General features: G+C 37.6%; 1 protein-coding gene across 6 annotated transcripts in view; it reads left to right on the top strand.

Annotated features, from left to right (window-relative positions):
- Positions 1-2,726: 2,726 nt before the first annotated feature.
- Positions 2,727-23,029, top strand: part of LOC131439316 (phosphatase Herzog) — a 102,248-nt gene continuing 81,945 nt past the window's right edge. Inside the window, exons 1-3 of one of the 6 annotated variants that reach the window (XM_058610202.1) lie at positions 2,727-2,852; positions 4,154-4,238; positions 4,311-4,498. In XM_058610202.1, the coding sequence (XP_058466185.1) occupies positions 4,420-4,498 (79 nt within the window). In that variant the 5' untranslated portion in view covers positions 2,727-2,852; positions 4,154-4,238; positions 4,311-4,419. Of the gene's footprint in view, positions 2,927-3,002; positions 3,108-3,136; positions 3,777-4,153; positions 4,499-23,029 lie in introns of those variants that run through there. The other 5 variants (XM_058610201.1, XM_058610197.1, XM_058610196.1 and 2 more) reach the window with 5 other exon arrangements.

Below are 23,029 nucleotides of genomic sequence, written 5' to 3'. Positions count from 1 at the left end.
TAGAATTAGACAGTTCCATTAAGACAAAGACATCATATTAACAAGATATCCAGCTCTCACATATCCCGAACAAATCATTGGCAACATCCTTTTTTGTGAACATGGTGCCCTCAGGCGAGTCCGCATCGAATCTCGTACATAGAAGCAGGGGAGAGGAATGTCAAATTCGTGCGCGCCAAAATAGCAGCACTGCGCACCCATACAATTGACATGATATATTGAATGTGATGCCGTGCGATGGCGTTGTTGAACTGAAGATTGATTTCGCTCGAAGCTGACAGGGTCTGATTAAGACCATGTTGGCAAAGACATCATATTAACAAGATATCCAGCTCTCACATTTCCGGAACAAATCATTGGCAACATCCTTTTTTGAGAGTATGTCGCCCCCAGGCGAGCCCGCATCGAATCTTATATATAGAAGTAGGAAAGAAAAATGTCAAATTCGTGCGCGCCAAAATAGCAGGGTTGCGCACCCATACAATTGACATGATATGTTGAATGTGATGGCGTGCGATGGCGTTGCTGAACTGAAGATTGACTTCGCTTTAAGCTGACAGGGTCTGATGTTGGTCAGATGGACGAAATTTAACAAAATAATATATTTGTGGTAACTGGCGGTAAATCGTTCACGAACTTTATTCCGATTTTTCTTCGGAGTGCCTGGTCGTGTCGTCGGTCAACTCGTCTGGAATTTGGTTCGGAATTCAGAATAATTTCCAAATGGGTTCCAAATCAGTAGCAACAACCGATTCCGATCGGTTGTTGCATCTGATCCGGAATCCTTTTAGAAATCATATTGAATTCCGAATCAAATTACAGATGAGTTAATTTGGAAAGATTGAAGTGATTTGCTCCCAGGCAAAGACATAATATTATCAAGATATCCAGCTCAAAGCTCAAATCAAAAGCGACATACTTTTTTGCGAGCATGGCGCTCTCAGGCAAGTCCTCCTCGAATTTCGTAATTAAAAATAGGTGGACATTATAAGTTCAATGTAATGCCGTGCGATGGCGTAATAAATACATTTTGAAATAAATTCATTTTCTTGCTGGATTTCCTGGTTCCGCGTTATGAAACTATTCTTTCACATGTCTAAAACTAAACTCAAAACCATCGTTAGTGCGGAGCTATTTCATACTGCGTTACGTCAGACCCTGTCAGCTTGGGGCGAAATCAATATTCAGTTCAGCAACGCCATCGCACGGTGTTACATTCAACATATCATGTCAATTGTATGGGTGCGCAGTGCTGCTATTTTGGCGCGCACGAATTTGACATTTCTCTCCCTCACTTCTGTGTACGAGATTCGATATGGACTCGCCTGAGGGCGCCATGTTCGCAAAAAATGTTGTTGCCAAAGATTTGTTCGGGAAATGTGAGAGCTGGATATCTTGTTAATATGATGTCTTTGGTTACGTTCAAACTCTATACTAACTACTCTTATTCCTGACTTGTTCTACCAGAGTTTTCGTGTTTTTACGGGTTTCTACATTAACCAGTTTCATTTCCATAATTTAGAATTTAAAGGACTATCCACACATATCCGGTCCGGTTCAGTGCCGGCACGACACCGTGCACGGATACTGATATTATTTCATTTATTTTCTATGCGCGCATTCACACCTATCCGGTACCGTGCCGATTCAGTGCAGCTCGCCGTCAGTGTAGTGTCCGTCCGGCAAACTTAAATTTGTCGTCACCGATATTTTTTATTTTCACTGAAGTCGGTATGTCATTGCATTGGCTGTGCCGGAACGGAAACGGAAACGGAAGGGTTCCGATAAAAAAGAATACTGATGGCGCACTGAAGGCACTTTCACTGAACCGTCACGGAACTGAAATGTATGAATAGTCCTTAAATTGCCAATTTATCATACACGCGTAGCAATGGAGCATTTTAAAATAACAAAACTGTTAGTAGAATTTTAAATTTGATTTAAGCTGATTTCTAGCTTGAATATTATTGTTTTGAACTAATTTTTCCCTTCAAAGTTTTTGTTTAGTTGAATGAAAAATAAAAATGTTTCGGTTGATTTTATTGTGGGAATAAACTAACTATTTATTACATGTCAAACAAAGTTGAGTTGATGTTACCGGCAATGTCTACATTTATTAAATCCTACTATATCTTTAAATTAAAAAAATTGGTTCAATTTTTCTATGATCGTATTAAGTTTACTGTCTGAATTTCCATGTTTGAACGTAAAATCGTTCTGATTTTCCATGTTTGATCGTAGTGTACATCAATAAAAAGTAGTAGTAATGACTTTGAAATCGAATTTCTTCTACTCCGAGTTTACTTTTATTTCTGATATCTATTTGTACAATCGAAAAAACGAAAAAAATATTGCAAATCACTACCGGACAACCCTGATAGCAGGGAAGTAGACCACAAAAACGTCTCGCATCACCATTATTGTCAAAAACTAATCGAGTATACAGAGTTGCCATGTTATTTTTTCAAAAATCTGTCTCTGACACAAAATATTATCTGGATTTGTCTGGGTCTAGCTATATACAAGGAAATTATGACCGGGCTTCATTTTTAGTGAGCAAATAAAAAAAGGTCTCACCACCTATCGTACAAAAACCGTAAAATCTGGCGAAAGTTCTGGTTAGTTAGAGTGTCTGGCGAAGCAAGAAAAATCTGGCAAGCTGGCAACGCTGCGATTCAGTTGGGTGAGAATCTCTCCAAACAACAAACTCTCTGAAAACGATTCATTTTCTGGATGCAAACGTTTTGCCATTCAGTTCACAGCAAGATTTCGTAGTTGCTTGTAGTTTTTTCGGGTTATAGTCCGTGATGTGTGAACAATTTTAATTTGTTTAAGGAAACAAATCCCTAACTGTAATACTTGAAACGGAGTGTCTGCGTGTTTTTACTTTGTAGTGCATTGTTTCTCTACTATTATTTGAACACATGTAGGTTTCATTAAATAGTGTTTGAAATTTAGACAAATAGCTTATCGTGGTTAATATTGAAAATTTATCTTCAAAGCTCGTCTACGTGTTTTGCCGTTCTTGTTCCGGCTACACACTGCGAAAAATAGATTTCACATTGCCTCCTGTCCCCAATATTATCCTGCGTCGGGTACTTGAATGGGTATGTGTGTACACACCATGCGAAGTTTGCATCACCTTCAGATTTATGTTTTCGTCGCAACAAGGCATCTAGCGACAGTGGAAAGTGTGTTGAATTTTCTGTTCGACTTTTACTTCTCCAAATCGAGCCGGCCCATGATTAACAGTGTTTCCGGTTTACTGGAAATCAAAGTTAGAAAACAACATAATTCACCAATGCTAATGTACTAATGTGTCATAGTCTGAAAGTGAAAATAGTTATGCGCACTGATTACCACTGACGTAGTAAAACCCCTAAATAACGAAAATACTAGTTTAAGCAGAACTCACCGTCAAGAAAATAAAAATTTGAATAATGTAGATTACGTTGAGGATCAAGGAACTTGAGATTAGCACGAATTGTATAACAAATGTAATGTCCTACACTTCGGCTGCCTGTTAGGAAATGTCACAGAAAAATTTTGTCATAAAGATCAATTAACTGATGGCAACACTGTGTCATAAACTGATGTGTTGGAAATTTCAAATGTGTACATATACAGCTACATCACAAGTTTTCGACGGCGGAGCGATATTTACAAATTCGATGATAATGTTTACTACTACAGCGAACAGTGGCTGGACCTCAACCAGACGCACGTAGACGTACTGGATGTGTTGTGTTGACTGACAGAGGCCATCTTTCGACAAAGTGAGACGTTTTTGTGCAGCTTGAATATTTTTGCGTTATTTCTACCAATTATTTTCGATTTCTCGCGAACTATTCCATCAAATCGAAAACATGATGAGTTACTAATTGGAATGCTACAGAAAAAAATAACCAGTTTCAAAATCGGAAGAATTAGTGCTGTTCTACAATTTTGTGCCTGGATTCAATGTGTGCAAACGCATTGTAGTATATGTACACCAAAGCAACAACGAATAGTAGAAAAATGTACTACGAAGTGTGACAGAGAAATTAAGTGGATCTCTTGTTATTTGCGTTTTTCACGTTTGAAATGTTATTTATCTTGAAGCTCACTCATGCCCATTAATTTTCATAATTTTTCGTGTGGTTTTTTTTTCTAGTGTTGTATTAAGTGCTCTAAAAGCTGGATTGTGTAGTTTGTGTTGCCCAGATAGTCTACAAAGAAGAAACAGAAGGACAAGATAAGTGTGTGGAAAATCTAAACTTCTGAAAAAAATAGTGTAACAAATAAAACCAGGAGGCTCTCATTTTCCGTAGTTCGTAGGTCTGGTACGGTGGCCAAGCGGCATTAAAGGGCACCATAGTAACCCGCGGCTGCGGAATACAACCAATTTCCGGAGGGGAGTGTCCTAAAGCCAATGATTAAATGGATGCAACATCCATCATTACGCAGGTTTCGCGCGATGACGAGCAACAACTCAACAGCAGCTACCCAGGCGAAAAAGGTGAACATATAGATGATCTAGCTTAACCGTTACCGAAAAGGGGTGGCTTGGAGATGAAAGTTCGAATATGTGAATATGAAATTTAGTTATGTGGAAAGTTTGATTCACTCAGTCTTGGAATTCTGTAGATCCGCGGAGTATACAGGAAACGAAAGTATATTTGAAAACATAGAAATATGTATTGAAATAATTAATGATAGAAAATTTAATGAAAACTAGCCGAATTTCATATGAATTCAAGAAATATTGTATATACAAATATGGAACAAATACAATTTGATGCATATTATAAATTATTCCCCCATTTGATTACCGATATTGACAATACATTCCATTACTACTATGTGAAATATTTGAAACGAGGAATATAAGAGTAGTACCCCGCTTGGCTTCTTGGTTACCTGTATGAATTAATATTTCATCTGGAGGCGCGCTTGGAATGAAATTGCACTGATCAGTATCAACATCAGTACCATAAACAGGGCGCACATTCCGGCCAGCTATGAAGCAACGTGCAAGACGAAAGTTGTTTCCGATTTCCACCTTGATTTCAATCGGAACAGAGTAAATATTTCTGCAGTGAAGTAATAAGAGAGCAGCAACACATCAAATTACTATTCGTTACGAATGACTCACAAATACAATGAATGGACTGCGCCCATCTCACGGCGAGACAACCAACACCATTACGTAGTTTTGTACGTTTGACAGTTGCACAATCTCACTATTGATAGCGGTTTGCATACATTATCGTATTTGTTGATGTTTGCGTTATTCGTATGGTATGCCCATATGGTATTACAGGTTCGCAAACATAATCGCAGTGAAACCTATTCGAATAAGCTTGGTATGAGTGAGTGGATAAGCAGACAGTATTTAGCATATTTTAACTCTGTACTACGGAGAGCGGATTATTTATATTTTTGCCGCCTGCTCCTACACCATCTCAACAAATGTGGCCTTCACGATAGCCTCCGTGCCGTAAGTATTGTGCACTTTTCGGACTAGACTTTATTATTTCTTAGTATACCAGAATATAGGGACCGAAATCAAATCTGCTTTATTTCTACAATAGTCAATACATATTTCTTTAGACTAATTCAATCACCTCGGTCGATAACCGATGAACAAATAATCAAAACAATAATTCAAATTGGTCTAATCGTCTTGAATTTGCCGTACTGCAGAATATGAGTATTTTAAAAGGCTTCACGTAATGAATATCTGCCAACACTGAATAGGCGTGGTGTTGAAATGCTTCGAGAACAGCTTAGGTAGTTGACAACTTCTCACCACACCTTAATCCACTTCAGACAGCTTGTGTGGAGATGAGTAACGAATCAATTCTACACACTATTCCATTGAGGTGAACCCTAATGTCAGTACAAGGCTTGGCAAATTTCGAACCATGTGATTTTGTTATTCAAACACGGTGACATGAATTTGTTGATGAAAATAATCAACGCGGATTGGAGTTTTATTACCTGGGTAAGGATAAATATAGCTCTGATCGTAACAGAGCAATAAAAGGAAGAGTATACCAAACATTCACTATCACTTGCACTATAATGCCCAATAATTGTAAATTTTGTGATAATTCTTGTGTGGTGTTATTTCACCTCAGGAAGTAAAAAAAGTTTTATCGTTCTTCTTCCACACTTTTCGAGGATTCTAATTTTAGCTTTTTGCACAAACGTTAAGCTGTGAACTGGTGTGGATTGCTAGAAAAGTCATGCAGTTAACATTATTCTCCCTTTGAATCCGTGTATGTGTGTATGTTCGAAGATAGCGAGTAGTGTATGGGGTGCTAATTTTCCGATAGTGTGTGGACTATCGATTGCATCCGGTTTGTTTATCAAAATACAATGTGATAATTGTTTGGTCGAAATTAAACAATTCTAAATCTATCATTAGTTGGATGAACTTTATTCAAAGACTTAGCACATAGAACATCCAATGATGCGGTTATTATATCATAATATGATGAAACTAATTACTAAGAGAGTGCGCGATAAATCGTTTTGCTAGGTGACGTATTCATTACGAAGACATTTACGATTCTTGACAATAGATGACCAACATCCAATTGGCCAGAAGCACCGGGTATATTGGTAAAAAATTTCAAATTGGAATTCACATCGATATTTATAAGCATAGATTCAAATGAAAGAAGATCTTATAGTCTTATAAGTTATAACTGTTTTTTTTTCACATATATAACTTCCAGATTAGGAGTTACACGGTGAAGTATTTAACACATTTTAACCCATCACATAAGTACGAATAAAAAAAAACAACTATTCCTAATCCACTTAGTGGTCTCTTGTCATTGACACAGTCTCATTAAAACTATGTTAGCATTATTTTTATTAAGATAGTTTCTGATACTAATTTGGGCTCATTTATTATATAAATTCATTCAGATTGATTCGGGTAATTCACAAAAACATACTTTCAAACCTTACGTCACATATTCGAAAACATTTCTCAAACCAAGTGTATCAGCAATAATATATTTGAACGTGATCATAGGTTACTCTCTGAAATAATTATGCAGATAAAAAAACGATATATCGTTTAAGTCAATTGTACGCTTATATCTACGAAACTTGATGTGTCAGTCGTATGATTCTCGAACTCGATCAACAACCCAACTGTAGTTCCTAAAATTATTGAAATCGGTTAATCCATATCCAAGAAATCATCGGAACCGTAGGTGACTGCCGTTTGAACTTTAAATATTTTTAACCAATAGTAGTTTCCAAACGAGCCTAACGTTGTTGAAGTCGGTCAAAGAAAAAGCGCGTTTTTTCGGCTACGTCACTTATGCCAATGTATCTTCGGAATAAGAAGTGACAGCCATTTGTTCTTCGAGCTTGATCAATGGCTCAATATTAGCGAGTTGGAGTCTGTTAAAATCGGTTCAGCCATATCTGAGAAAATTATGCGTTATAAAAACAACGCGTTTTTCTATTACATCACTTATTCCATTATATCTCTGGAACTAAATATCACAATCTCATCGAATTCGATCAATAGTAGCTTTCAAACGGGTCTGATTTTGGTAAAATCGGTTCAGCCATCTTTTAAAAAAATTGAGCGATAATAAATAATGTTTGGTGGCTACGCCATTTATTCCATTATATCTCCGGAACCAGAAGTCACAGTCATTTGATCTTCGAACTTGATCGGTTCAGCCATTTCTGAGAAAATTGAGCAGTAAACCCACCGACATTTTCCGATTTCGTCGATCTGACTCGAATATTTTAGCAATTTTATTACATTTTTATATAGAATGGCAAAATGTATGATTATCCAATTTAGAAGTCGATTATGAAGTAACTATACAAATCCACCTTGGCTTTACCGGCTTTACCAGAAGCTGCGGTCGAATTTCGAATAATAAATGTTGAAGACAAAAGCCTCAATTCACTAAAAGGTTAATTAAAACAGATTATTTGTATATATTCTAGAATTATTTCTATATTAGGTATTATATGTGATAATATTACATTGTATCGATCTTCGATTAGTGAAAATTTTTCGAATCTACTGATGATGCCTTTCTCATAAAATTATGTATTATCGAAGGATTCTTCTAACCTACCTGTGAGATTTGTATGAGAACACAAACATGAAAGTGTGAAAACACAAACATTAAAGAATCGATTTCAGTTCCGTTTCGGACTTTTTTTGAAGCTTAAGAATATGGCTATAAAAGATTCATATGACCAGCGTGTGAATTTCAGCTTTGTCCTCTCTTTCCCGTAGCGACCCGTTCAAGCCAACTACACTCATTAGTTGGTAGGTCCGAATCCGACAATCGGCTCTGGATGAAATTATATAGCAGTGTATGACGCAAGGCAACCCACATTACCAATTCGGAGTGAAATCCTAATCAAATGCAAGTGAGCGAAAATCTTTCGTTCGGAATTTCATGTGAAAGTCAATATGAATTCCGGAACCAATGTGGACTGCAGTGTAACAACCGATTCCGAATGAAATAGTTCATATCTAAATGATGACATTTATCATTTAGATATGAACTTTTAAATAATTTGTAATATAATAGCCAACTGAAACAAGACCTTAGAAGACGATTTTATTTGGTAATCTCCAATTCCGTTACCTGAAAACACGAACATTGTATGAGTCATACAAATAAAAATAAATCAATATTGAATGGTGAATTTATCAACGGTGTATCCACAAATGATATTTTGGTTATTTGCGATTATTCTCAAATACTCAAATAAAATGATTTCTTATTTGTTTTCATGGATGAAGTTCAGAAGTGAAAATGAACAAAGAGAAACTATCACTTGCTGATACGATGTTTTGAAAAGTCATCGACAATATAATGTATATACTTACTGTGTAATATTTCTAGAATATGTGAGATATGTGGTCAAAACCTTTTTATTATATGCTTAACACTTAGTATTGCCGCAATTGTCAGGGAATATAAGGATTATTAAAAACATCATATGACGACACACTTTACATTTATGCGCTCGAATTTTGAAGCACAAATGAAGCATCCTTGATATGTTAGTAAGTCTCAAATTTGAAATGTATTTAGCGAAACACATTTTAAAATGGTGTCGATTTTTAGCAGTGTAAGTTTCGAGGACGTACAGTTCTAAAACGAAAAATTCGGACTGAGCGCCGATTGTCGAGTATGTTGGTTAAGTTCTTCGACATATTCTATAACGACTTCCCGACAGTAAAAGCAGGATCTGGAAGGAGCTTTCTATAAATAATCAGCAATAATTTGTACTTACTATACTTACTGGATAGGTCGTAGCAGGGTGGCAAGTGACCGGGAAAATCGTGAAAACCGGGAAAAGGTCGGGAATTTGGTTTTACCGGGAAAAACCGGGAAAAAAACGGAAATTTTAGTGCAAATCCAGGAAAAAATTCACTAGTCCTAATCTTAGTAACGATTTTCAGCATCATTTTCCTGATACAACAAATGAAAAATTGAAGGCAATTTTGTGTTTGAACTATGTTCAGAAGTGCAGTACAAGTCTTGAAACATCTTATTGTCCCACACAGGTTCAATGGTGCTCAATCCATTGAAAATGGGGACAACGCCTCATGTCTCAACGGTTTTTGTATGGGTTTGACAGCAATTTTAAATCAATCTCTTAGTTGTCATCAATAACAGCACAATGAAACTGGTCGAATAGGTTCTGTGAGAACTTGTATGCACACATTCAGGAGAGGCTTCAGTGGTTACGCTTATGGCCGTTGAAAACAAATTGCTGTCTCAGTTGCAACGTCGAAACGGTTCTGATATCATACCATATAAGCAGTGCACAACCCGTAAATTTTGTCACGAGACGCCACTGGTTGTTAGAAGGAATCGGGTTTGCGGGAGGAGTGTTGTTCTTTAGTTCATTCATTTTTAATTTTTAACTTTATACTTTTTCCAGACTATACCAGGCAAAAACTATTGGAATACACTAGAGATGGTCAGTCCGCGAACGGTCCAAAAGAACTAGTTCTCCTCGAAGATTGAGTAAACTGGAGTTCTTTTTTGAAGAATGATAGCTCTCTATTCTTCTCAATGGATCACTTTCATCACCCCTTGGCTAGATACGTTTTTTGTTTTAATCCTATTGTTACATCGAAGTTACTGGCGAAATAAAAGACAAAATAAAGATGGAATACATTGGACTGGATGGTACTGTTAGTTCAGAAGATGAACGTTTGGACAAACTGTGGATGACATTTTTAATTGTAGCTCCAAGGAGATACCCGAAAAAAACTTATTTCTCAACTCTCGATGTTTTTTTGGACATGGGATTTCAACTTAAAGCTTGAACGAGAAAAATATTTTAAAAACCCTGAACATAGGCTATTTGCGCCTGGTTAAAAAACCGGGAATTTTTAGTCTCGCGCACCGGGAAAACCGGGACAAACCGGGAAATTGAAATCGCTAATTCACTTGCCACCCTGTCGTAGATTCTCACGACTTCCTTTTTCACTAATTCCATTTTCTTTCAGGACCACCGGAAATTTCCTTCGAAATATTTCGTCAGAAAAGAACCAAGTAGCCACGCCAAGCGAAGATGTAAAACGTAAATGACAGTTGTCTATCCGAATTTTGGCTAGCACATAATAAGAAATTTCTGCACCGATTATGCCAAATCCTGATGCATTTTGCCGAAAAATTAGTGAATCTATTAAACGAATCTCGGAAAACATAATATTGATTATTGAGCAATGAGCAAAATTGTCGATCTGTCTAGGAATTTTACTTTACCGACCTCGAGAATTGGTTTTAAGTATGTGTTTTTTCTCGGGATGTGATGTGTTTTGCAATTGAATCGAACTACATGTGTTAAAACACTTTTTTTTACAAGTGGAAAAAAGTACAGCACGAATGTATGGGAAAAACACTTGATTCGGTCTATCGTGATTCGATTTTAATCTATATGAAAAGCAATGTGGCATTCATATAAAATTCATTACGAATCTGTTTGAATAAAAATAAATCAATATTGAATGGTGAATTTCGTTTAAATGCTTTGCACATGAACGTGCACATTTTTATCAGTGTACGGAGACACTTCATCAGCGCTATAGTGGGAAATTTATTTCTTTATTATTAAATTTATTCATCTGATGATAAAATATCTTCTTAACGAATCAGTCAAGTCATAAAATTGGAGATCGCATTACTTTCTGCTCAAATTTGTAGAATGGTTCAGCAAAATAGAAGAAATGTTCAATAGTTCCAAAATCTCCTCAAACATTATGGTATCGGTTTGTAATATCCGAACGTTATTCGAAGAAATCTCAGCTAAAGTAAACGGATCAAGTAAAGACGAACTATTCGGTTAGTCGATATCGTCGTTGAGCTCAAGCGGGTTCCATCAGGGGAGGTTTCTTAGAACAAGACGAACAAACATTTTCTATGCGCGTTCGATCCGTAAGTTCCATGCAAGCTTATACTAGGGTTCCAATTTAGGCTAGCATTTTCAAGTATAGCACAAACCAAAGCGCAATGCGAACATTTGAATTCCCGGGCGATCTCCGTAAAAACCTAGTAGCCGTGTCGCCTTAGAAATTGTAGATGAAGATGTAGATTGAATCAGATCCTGTCAGGTTGAAGCGAAATCAATCTTCAGTTCAGCAACGTCATCGCACGGCATCACATTCAACATATCATGCCAATTGTATGGGTGCGCAGTGCTGCTATTTTGGCGCACACGAACTTGACATTTCTCACCCCTACTTCCATATACGAGATTCGGAGCGGACTTGTCTGAGGGCGTCATGCTCGCAACAAAACATGATTTGTTCGGGAAATGTATGTCTTGTCAATGTGATGTTTTTGATTGAATGTAAGTTTGGCATCTAATAAAACACCAAGATCATTAACATGATCAGCTCTCTGGAGTGTTTGTCCACCATAAATTTCGTAGTCGAATCAAATTGGATTCAGTATTTGATGGAAAATTTTATTTCCAAACCACCGGAGATAAATCTATAAACAATATTTTCCGTCGATAGAACAATGTTCGGAAAATTACTTGTTCAGTTAGACACGTAAAACAGAGGCAGGACAAACTGTTATCAACCAGTATTCACCGAACCTATAACAACAAATCAATGAATCCCTCAATAACAATCACTGTCAGCTATGCGAATCGTTTACTGTGTATGTCCGTTATAATTGTTATTGTCCATTATTTATTAGTCATCGTCTGACAATAGATTGACAGTGGTAGATGATTACACAAATTATTTTTCCCGAACATTCTACAAATGTGTGCTGAAGGTGTGTATCGTAAATTTTGATTGGTGAGGGTTTTTTCTTTCATTGATTGCGTAGTTTAGACCAGGAGTTTCAGAAGTGTAATCGACTCTTCGTGATCGAAGTCGGTTTCCTAGGGGTGGCTGTAAATGAAACTGGTCAATCAGTTCTAAAGGTAGACTCTTATTGATAAACTCTCGTTTGTATTTGAAACTTTTGAGAAACAGTAAAATTCGTATTATATGTACAGTTGTTTTGAGTGCAGGTGTGGCAAGTGTGTGTTTAGTAGTGAGAGTGCTATTTATTGAATAATGTTGATTCGCCAAACTAAAAATGCTCAAGCGGCGGAAACTGAGAATTTACCGCTCCAAAATTCAACTATATTAATCGATCGAAGCGCCATCTGTATATCATTGTCGGTGTTATCAAATTTCTATGGAATGTATGAAAATTTATAAATCAATCGTGTTATTCAAGCTGAAAATAAAATATTGGTCTGTGTAAACCCATTTGCGAGTGTTTATTTTATTTTATCGTAGTATCGAAGATCAGCCTTTGTTGAGGTCACATTGTTTACCAAAACACATCCGGATCTCTTTCCCGCCCTACTAACACATCTCCTATCTCCGCGGTCTCTAGAAACAACGAGTATCGGACTAACATTTCTTCCTTTTCTTCAGTAACACAGCCTTTGGTCGTTATTGATAATTTAATGAAAAGTTAAGAGTGAGTCGGTAAGTACAGTGAAAATGATTGCTTTTCCCAAGCTTAATTTCGTTGGTTCATTGAACATTTCCACTCATTCGGTCAATCACGAAGTGCAACTACGGGCGATCTACTTCAGTCCAGCTCAAGTTTTATATAGTGTCTATGTTTAAAACAATACATATTACGTATTTTTTCGATTATATTGAGACAAAATATAATGGACAACTGGGACGGGGAGTTTTATTGTCCTTGTAGTTGAAAACTGAAACATATGAAACGCAACTAACGCACACTTTTCGCGAAGTGATATGGTATATAATCATTGTGAATAAAATTTTCTAGCTTTTTCACAAAAGATGAGTAGTCATATTCGTATTCACTGACAGCGCTCAACCTCGTTATAATACTATGAAACCGTTCTTCTTTACTGTCATATTTCGGATCGCACATGGGATGGTTTCGCGTTTTCTTGCGCCCGTTTGCTAGCGTGCGTGCGTAGGTATAAATTTAGCTGCTCGAACACACCTCAACCGCATGCATGATCCGCCGATTTACTTTAACGAGGGGGTGGAGTGCGCCTAAAAAAGGCACATATGGAAAGTCGGTATGAGGGATGAACAAAATGCTTAATATTTTGCACAGCCTGTATACGCACGCAATAGAATCAATATCCTCATTTCATCTACTTGAGGCTGGCTTTTACTGTTTGCTATCTAGAGCTAGGCAGATGATAGCAAGCTGACACGTGAAAGCTATTCAAATCTTTGGGAATTAGCGCGATTCCGGTGGGATGGGAGAATTGTTTTGGGAACTAGAGTTTGCGTTTTTCTCTCGTCAAATTTGCCCTGCTCTAACACTCAAGTTATGTATTTTAAAATGTTTATTCCGGATTTTAGCAGCTTCATTCGCACAAAGAAAAGCATAAAACATGATCATTCTTTGCTTTCGCATGATCTTGCAATATAACCGCACAAACATCGATCTTTGCTTACGATTTATGATGTATTGTGCTTATTGACGTATAGTCGATGAGCAAAGTATTTAAGTTTTTATTGATAAATATATGCTGATTTTTATTTGCCGGCACAACAGATTATAAAAAATAGAGGGCATCACATTGCCAAAAGAAACGGAAATATTTCTTTGAACGCAACATGTTGATAGTAGTAGAAAAGATTACTAATATTCAAAATAATCGTACCCTATTTTTCCCAGCTTCTCCATTTGTCGTACCTCTTAAATCCATTAGTTAGAATGAGATATGTTGGCTCTGTTCAACGTATTCGTTCAAGGAAGAAAATGAGAACATGCTTCTTTATTTCAAATAGCTCTTGACATTCAAATTGTCTCATTTCATAACTATTGTCATTGAGCTAATTTTAGATTCGAATTTAGATACATCCAATAATATCCAGAACAATTCGGGTAATTCACGAAACTGTGCTTTAACGACAATGTTGCTTATTCGGTAACATCTCCGTAACCGGAAGTATCAGCAACAATACATTTGATTTCTGTGCTGCTCTCAAATGAGTCTAGTTATATCGAAATCGGTTGAGCCATCTTCGAGAAAATTGTGCAGAGTGCGGTTTGTCGGTTGCGTCTCTTATTCTGTTATATATCCGGAGCCGGAGTTGTCCGCGATAAATCTGTTTACGCTTGACCCGTCGCCATATTGTAGCTCCCTGACGTGCCCTAACATTGTCTAAATCGGTATTTTGTCGGAACGGGAAGTGGCCATCATGAGCCATTTTAACGTAACCTGTTGCTATATCAAAGCTTTCAAACGAGCTCTAGTTTATCCAAGCATCACGTCACTTATACGATTATATCTCCAAAATCGGAAGTGTCCATCATATGTCATTCGAACCTTATGAATGACATAATAGTAACACATGGATCAATAAGTCCCGAGACTAAAGCAGAGATGGCGCTCGTAGTAAACCAGTAACCACGTCTTTCTAGAGTACTAACCTTTGCTTGAAACGGGTCAAAATTTTAAGTCGATCCGACCAGAAACAGCTGAGTTATCGAGGTTGGAGTAAAGTCGTTTTGTAGTTTGTTTTAAAAATGGAAAAAACCGAGTTTCGTGTTTTGATAAAACATTGTTTTTTTATTGAGTAAAAACACCGTGCAAGCGAAACAATGGATTGAAAAATGTTATCCGGACTCTTGTCCATCAAAAGCAACGATTTGTCGGTGGTTCGCCGAGTTTAAACGTGGTCGTACTGACACAAATGACGCGGAACGCTCGGGTAGACCTGTGGAAGCCGTTACACCGGAAAATGTGAGCGAAGTGACAAAAATTATAATGAAAGATCGTAAAGTGAAGCTCCGTGAGATTGCTGAGATGACACAGATATCATATGGAAGTGTATTTACTATCCTTCATGAAAAATTGAGCATGAAAAAGGTTTTTTTCCAAGTGGGTGCTGCGATTGCTTTCGATGGAACAAAATGCACCCTGCCACAAGTCGATGAAAACAATGGCGAAATTGAACGAATTGGGCTTTGATCTGCTTCCCCATCTCCCATACTCGCCAGATTTAGCCCCCAGTGACTACTGGCTCTTTGCTGATCTTAAAAACATGCTCTAGGGAAAAAGATTTGGCTCAAATGAGGAGGTCATCGCTGAAACTGAAGCTTATTTTGAAGCGAAAGATAAATTTTTTTTATAAACATGGTATTGAAAAATTGGAAAAACGTTGGAACCATTGTATCACCCTAAAAGATGATTATGTTGATGAATAAAAAAAAATAAAATAAAATGAAGGGAACGGAAAGTCTGACCCACATGTGGATCGCTAGTTTGAAGAAGTTTCCGAAGAAGAAGGTCGACAAAATATACTCTAGCAGGCTATCCGTGAGTGCGGTAAATGCAGCAAGCCGTACATAACGACCGACACCGTAAGAGAACTAATATATAAAGATGAGTGCTTCCAGAAACGTTGTTTCCATATTTCCGATCCGACGAAGGTTACACTTTTGCCAAAGGAGACAAATCTTCCAAGCTCGTTGGAGTTTCACTCAATGGAAAAATTCTGGGTATAAGGGAAACAGGAAAGGTCTTCAAAAACGACAAGGAATTGAACAAAGAGTGGATGAAAGTGTGTAAAGAAGATTACCCAAGTGTTGCGCATGATTTGATGGGTAACGTTAAGTCCAAGTGGGGACAATTTATGTCAGCAAATTATGATAAAATTTTCAGTAGTATGAGATAACCACAAATAACTCAAAATTTAAGTTTTCTAAAATGTTCGGTATGAACGAGCAATATGGTGCAATTTAGCGCCAAAATAATTCAACCGCATGAATTGAATGAATCATCGCACAAAGCGTATCGTACCAAACCGACACATAGAAATATGGAATATTTTCAGTGGTTGAGTGCAGTGGGCATACAAGACATGTTTTGTAAAACGCACACTAACTACGGATTGTTATAAACCATGAGTATTTTTAATTGACTAATATGAGGGAGACACATTTAAGCATGTTGTTTTTGACGGCCAATTTAGTTTTTCAGTTTACAACCAAAATAAAATTCTCTTACAATTGGTTTTCTCGCCAATTGCGAAATTTTTCATGCTTTGTTACCTGAGACATGATGACAGTACTTGATCCAGTTCATTCCAACTGGCTTGTATAATGTTCATAAAAATATTTAGCTTGTGAAGTGCATATCATATGAGTATATAAGCGAATAATATTTTACCATTCTTTCAGTTTTATTCGCATTCACATCATCCAGTTATGACTCTGACATTACCCAGAAACTATAATTTTGCAATCTATGCTAATCTTAGACTCGATGCTGTTAAGGGACAATTTACAATCTTAGGAAAACACTCATTGTTGCAAAATGCAAAAGTAGTTTTCTTCGTGATCGTTGAGCGGAAACCCAATAGACATATCGGTTTATTTCATTCAGTAAAAACCATTCAAGCGAAGAGGTTGTGTTTCGATTGTACTGGCTCGTGAGCTAACGGCTGCTACCGAGACAATTCTAAGCTTCAGGTAGTTAAACTGCCCATAGCAAACGCAATATTCGGGGCGTTTCCCGACTGGAAAGCTAGCAACGAAGGCCATCCCGTTCATACGCACAGAGGTGTAGAAACACAGAGGTGCGAGAGCATAGAAGTGACGAGTCACAGAGGTGCCATCGCATAAAGGTGCGAAGACGAAGGGGTGCAAAGGCACAAAGGTGCTAAAGCAACCCAGTGCTGATCTACCAGGTACCAGAATTTGTACGCTGCGTAGGATCAAAAGAGACGGCATATATCGCGAGGTGCTACACTGCAAGCATCGCATTTGATCGCCACCAAGAGCAAAAGCACTGTACCTGGGGTCAGGTACAGGCAGCACAGCAAGTGCAGTGGTGTTCACAACGACGGCAGAGCAACTGAGATAGCAGTAAACGACAGAAGACTGCCAATTGGAAACAGCAGAAGACTGCCAATTGGAAATCGTTGGAAGAGCTTCACGTCGTTCTTCACGATAAAGGAACAGAGACATCAGCTACAAGGTAGATTTAATTTAATTTATTTTTTGTTTCTTATATCTGAAATTTTACTAAACATAAGTTTTTATTTTGGTATTATTAATTTACAAAAAAATTTAATGTAATGGATGATCTCATGGAAGATCATCCGAATCCGATTCCGGATACTAGTAAGAGTTTAAATACTCCGAGGGCTAAACATTATCCACAGGGTACCACTGGGCCATGGATAGTCTATCTTCGAAAAAAAGAAAAGATTTTAAATTTGATGCAAATTACCAAGGATTTGACATCACATTTCTCTGAAGTTAAAGAAATATGTAAAGTTAATAGAGATAAAATTCGAGTTGTTGTCAATGACTTGAAACAGGCGAACGAAATTGTAACCTGTAAATTATTTTCTGTTGAATATCGAGTTTACATTCCATCGAAGGAGGTGGAAATTGACGGTGTTGTGACTGAAGCAAGTCTGACGGCCGATGATTTACTTAAAAATGGAGTTGGTCGTTTTAAAAACTCCATGCTTGAGGGAGTTAAGATACTCGAGTGCAAGCAATTGTACTCAGCATCTATTGTCGATGGAAAAAAGTCGTATCGTCCCTCAGATTCGTTTCGTGTAACATTTACAGGATCTGCGTTGCCTAGCCATGTCTATATCGATAAAATTCGTCTTCCTGTTCGGCTTTTCGTACCGCATGTTATGAATTGCACGAACTGTAAAAAATTCGGGCATACAGCTACTTACTGTAGTAATAAGTCCAAATGTATCAAATGTCAAGGGCCTCATAAGGATAATCTTTGCGATAAAAATGTTGAAAAATGTGTTTATTGTGGGGAGAGACCTCATGATGATCTTTCAGTATGCGCTGCATTTAAGTTGCGTAAAGACAAAATGAAGCTTTCTTTAAAAGCACGGTCTAAGCGCACATATGCAGAAATGCTTAAAACGGTCATACATGTCTCCCCCTTGGAAACCGAAAACGGTTTTTCAAATCTTATGGAGCCAGAGGAATCTGACTCCGACGGAAATAGTGAAGATACCTCGTTTGTCACTCCTCAAGGGTCTGTTAAGAGGAGATTAACAAACCACAAAATACCTAAAAAGACACCTAAAATTACATCTTCAAAAAAAGATCCCCGTGTTAAAGCTAAAAAGTCAAATTTAAAACCAAAAACTGTGCCTCCTGGTTTGTCAAATTCACAAACCAATCCAGAAACTAGCTCAAGAAAAGACAATAATCCAGTGGGCTCCGTTTCACATTCACCAACAGGATTACTTAAGTTTTCGGAAATTGTAGAATGGATTTTCGCAGCATTCAATATTTCTGAACCTTCAAAGACTATCATAACGGCATTCCTTCCAATAGCTAGAACTTTTTTGAAACAGTTATCAGCTCAATGGCCAGTTCTTTCAGGTTTTGTATCATTTGATGGATAATTTATCATCCGCCGCAAATGATTCAATCACTGTCCTGCAGTGGAATTGTCGAAGCATCATGCCAAAACTTGATTCATTTAAAGTTTTGTTGCATAGTCAAAAATGTGATGTATTTACTTTGTGCGAAACATGGCTTACATCAAACATAGCCTTAAATTTTAATGACTTTAACATTATACGTCTCGATAGAGACTCTCCGTATGGTGGAGTGCTTTTAGGAATTAAGAAATGTTATTCCTTTTATAGATTAAATATTCCTTCGACTTCTAGTATAGAAGTTGTTGCTTGTCAAATAAACATTAAAGGAAAGGACATTTGCATTGCTTCAGTATATATTCCTCCAAGAGCTCAAGTTGGACAACGACAGCTTAATGAAATTGTCGAAGCCCTTCCTGCTCCACGTTTGATTTTAGGAGATTTCAATTCGCACGGAATGATGTGGGGTTCCGTTTACAATGATAGCAGATCATCCTTAATATATAATATTTGCGACAATTTTAGCATGACGGTACTAAATATGGGTAGCATGACACGGATCCCAAGACCTCCTGAACATCCAAGTGCATTAGATTTATCTCTTTGCTCGACTTCAATTCGACTAGATTGCACCTGGAAAGTATTTCCTGATTTACATGGTAGCGATCATTTACCAATCATCATCTCAATTAGCAGTAACAAAGTCATTGCTAATTCAGTTAATATTCCATATGATTTGACAAAAAATATTGACTGGATTAAATACCAAAGTAATATTTCAAGTGTCTTAACTTCAATGGAAGAGCTCCCCCCACTTGAAGAATATGACTTCCTCGTTTGTTCGATTCTTGAGGCCGCAGAACAAGCCCAAACCAAACGATTTTTTGGTCCATCGTCTAACAAAAGGCCTCCAAACCCTTGGTGGGACAAAGAATGCTCAGATGCTAAGCACGCGAAACAAAATGCTTTCAAGACGTTTTTAAAACGAGGAGGAGGAACTCCTCAGAATTTTGAAAAATTCTTGACTTTAGAAACCAAGTACAAGAGCATACTTCGGGCCAAGAAATGTAGCTATTGGAGACATTTTGTCGAAGGTTTGTCAAGAGAAACCTCAATGAGCACTCTTTGGAATACGGCCAGACGAATGAGGAATCGTAACGTAGGAAATGAGAGTGAGGAATACTCGAACCGATGGATATTTGATTTTGCGAGGAAAGTTTGTCCAGATTCTGTTCCTACGCATAGCATTATTAGGGAATCTTTTTCAAATAATGGTTCCATTGATAGCCCCTTTTCAATGATGGAATTTTCCATAGCACTCATGTCTTGTAACAATAACGCTCCTGGGTTGGACAGAATTAAATTCAACTTGGTGAAGAATCTGCCCGACCTCGCAAAAAGACGTTTGTTGGAATTGTTCAACAAGCTTCTTGAGCAAAATATTGTTCCACCTGACTGGAGGCAAGTGAAAGTTATCGCCATTCAAAAGCCGGGGAAACCAGCTTCCAATCACAACTCATATAGACCCATCGCGATGTTGTCCTGCATCAGAAAATTGTTCGAAAAAATTATTCTACGACGTCTCGACACTTGGGTCGAGACGAACGGTTTGTTGTCAGATACTCAGTTTGGCTTCCGTAGAAATAAAGGGACGAATGATTGCCTTGCATTACTTTCGTCTGACATCCAAATTGCCTTCGCTCAAAAGCAACAAATGGCATCTGTATTTTTAGACATTAAAGGAGCATTTGATTCAGTTTCCATTGATGTTCTTTCAGACAAGCTTCACCAACATGGACTCCCAGCGGTTATAAATAATTATTTGCACAACCTTTTGTCAGAGAAACGCATGCATTTATCACATGGCGATTTGGTAACATTCAGAATTAGCTACATGGGTCTACCGCAAGGCTCTTGCCTCAGTCCGCTCCTCTATAATTTTTACGTGAATGACATTGACAGCTGTCTAGTATCCCCATGTACACTAAGACAATTGGCAGATGATGGCGTAGTTTCAGTTACTGGACCCAAAGCTATTGATCTGAAAAAACCATTGCAAGATACCTTAGATAACTTGTCCGTTTGGGCTGTCCATCTGGGTATCGAATTCTCTGCGGAGAAAACAGAGCTGGTCGTCTTTTCAAGAAAGCATGATCCCGCGCAGCTTCAGCTTCATATGATGGGAAGAATGATCCAACAGGTTTTGACTTTCAAATACCTCGGGGTGTGGTTTGATTCCAAATGCACGTGGGGAGGACACATTAGGCTTCTGATAACAAAATGCCAACAAAGAGTAAATTTTCTTCGAACAATAACCGGATCTTGGTGGGGTGCTCATCCGGAAGATCTAATAAAATTGTATCAGACAACGATACTTTCAGTGATGGAATATGGATGCGTTTGCTTTCGTTCCGCTGCAAACTCTCATATTATCAAATTAGAGCGAATTCAATATCGTTGTTTGCGAATTGCTTTAGGCTGCATGCATTCGACACATACAATGAGTCTTGAAGTTCTGGCGGGAGTTCTTCCATTGAAGGATCGTTTTTGGGAGCTTTCGTCGCGACTGCTAATAAGATGCGAGGTACTGAATCCCCTAGTTATTAATAACTTCGAAAGGCTAGTTGAGCTTCAATCTCAAACAAGATTCATGACTGTATATTTTAACCATATGTCACAGGAAATCAACCCTTCAAGATATATTCCTATCCGTGTCAGCCTCCTAAATGTCCCTGACTCAACTTTATTTTTCGACACATCCATGCAGCGCGAAGTGCGTGGAATTCCGGAACACCTACGCTCGTTGGAAATCCCAAAAATATTTACAAGTAAGTTCAGGCATATCGACTCTGAGAAAATGTTTTACACGGACGGATCGCGAATTGAAGAAGCGACAGGGTTTGGTATGTTCAACAATAATGTTTCGGTCTCCTTTAGGCTTCAAGAACCTGCATCTGTTTATATAGCAGAGTTAGCAGCAGTTCATTATAGTTTGAGTATAATCGTCACATTATCTCCAAACCATTATTTTCTTTTCACAGATAGTCTGAGTGCAATTGAAGCCATTCGCTCAAAGGCTGCTGGCAAAAATGAACCTTTTTTCTTGGGCAAAATAAAACAGTGCCTGAACGTCATATTGAATAATAATTATCAAATCACAATAGTTTGGGTCCCGGCTCATTGCTCCATTCCAGGCAATGAAAGAGCCGATATTTTAGCCAAACGTGGTGCTATTGAGGGTGAAATTTATGAGAGACCAATTGCTTTCAATGAATTCTATAGCGCGTCTCGCCAAAGAACACTTGCCAGCTGGCAAGCTTCTTGGGATAAAGATGATCTGGGTCGGTGGATGCACTCAATTATTCCTAAAATATCGACAAAGGCATGGTTCAGGGGATTGGATGTGAGTAGAGATTTCATTCGTGTGATGTCCAGACTCATGTCCAATCACTACACGTTAGATGCCCATCTCCTTCGAATTGGAGTTTCCGAGACTAATCATTGTGCTTGTGGCGAAGGTTACCGCGATATTGACCATGTTGTTTGGACATGCGTGGAGTATCGTGATGTCAGATCTCAACTAATAAATTCCTTGCGTACCCAAGGTAGACTATCCAATGTCCCAGTTCGCGACATTCTTGCTTGTCGTGACGTTCCTTACATGAAACTTCTTTATTATTTCATTAAGTCCATTGGAGTTCCAATTTAAATTTTATTTTATGTTAGATTGTTTTCTCTTCCATGAGTTCAACCAATAGCCAGCTATCTTATATTAAATAAAAGTGATGAACTGATACAAACAAACCTGAAATAGTTATAAGATCATGTACAAAATAAATGTATTTCATTTAATGTAATTTATAATAGCAACTCGCTTGATAAAAACAGTGTTTAGATTAACTAATGAATACCAACATACTAATAGGATATTCGAAATGTATTAGGTTTAAAGTACTATGTATTGTAGATGCCACGGCGAAGAAAAACTTATGTATATTGCCTATGAAATAAACGCATTTATGAAAAAAAAATATCGGTTTATTTAGTACATTTTTCTAAATAAACACACGTTTTTTCTGGAAGATTCATCTATCAGTAGCGCAGAAAACTGCTTTTGCATTATTCAACAATTGCTGTTCT

The sequence above is a fragment of the Malaya genurostris genome, chromosome 3 (assembly GCF_030247185.1).
Source record: "Malaya genurostris strain Urasoe2022 chromosome 3, Malgen_1.1, whole genome shotgun sequence".
In the NCBI taxonomy this organism is placed as follows: Eukaryota; Metazoa; Arthropoda; class Insecta; order Diptera; family Culicidae; genus Malaya; species Malaya genurostris.
Note: the sequence above shows the minus strand (reverse complement) of the source record. Positions and strands in the feature narration are given on the sequence as shown.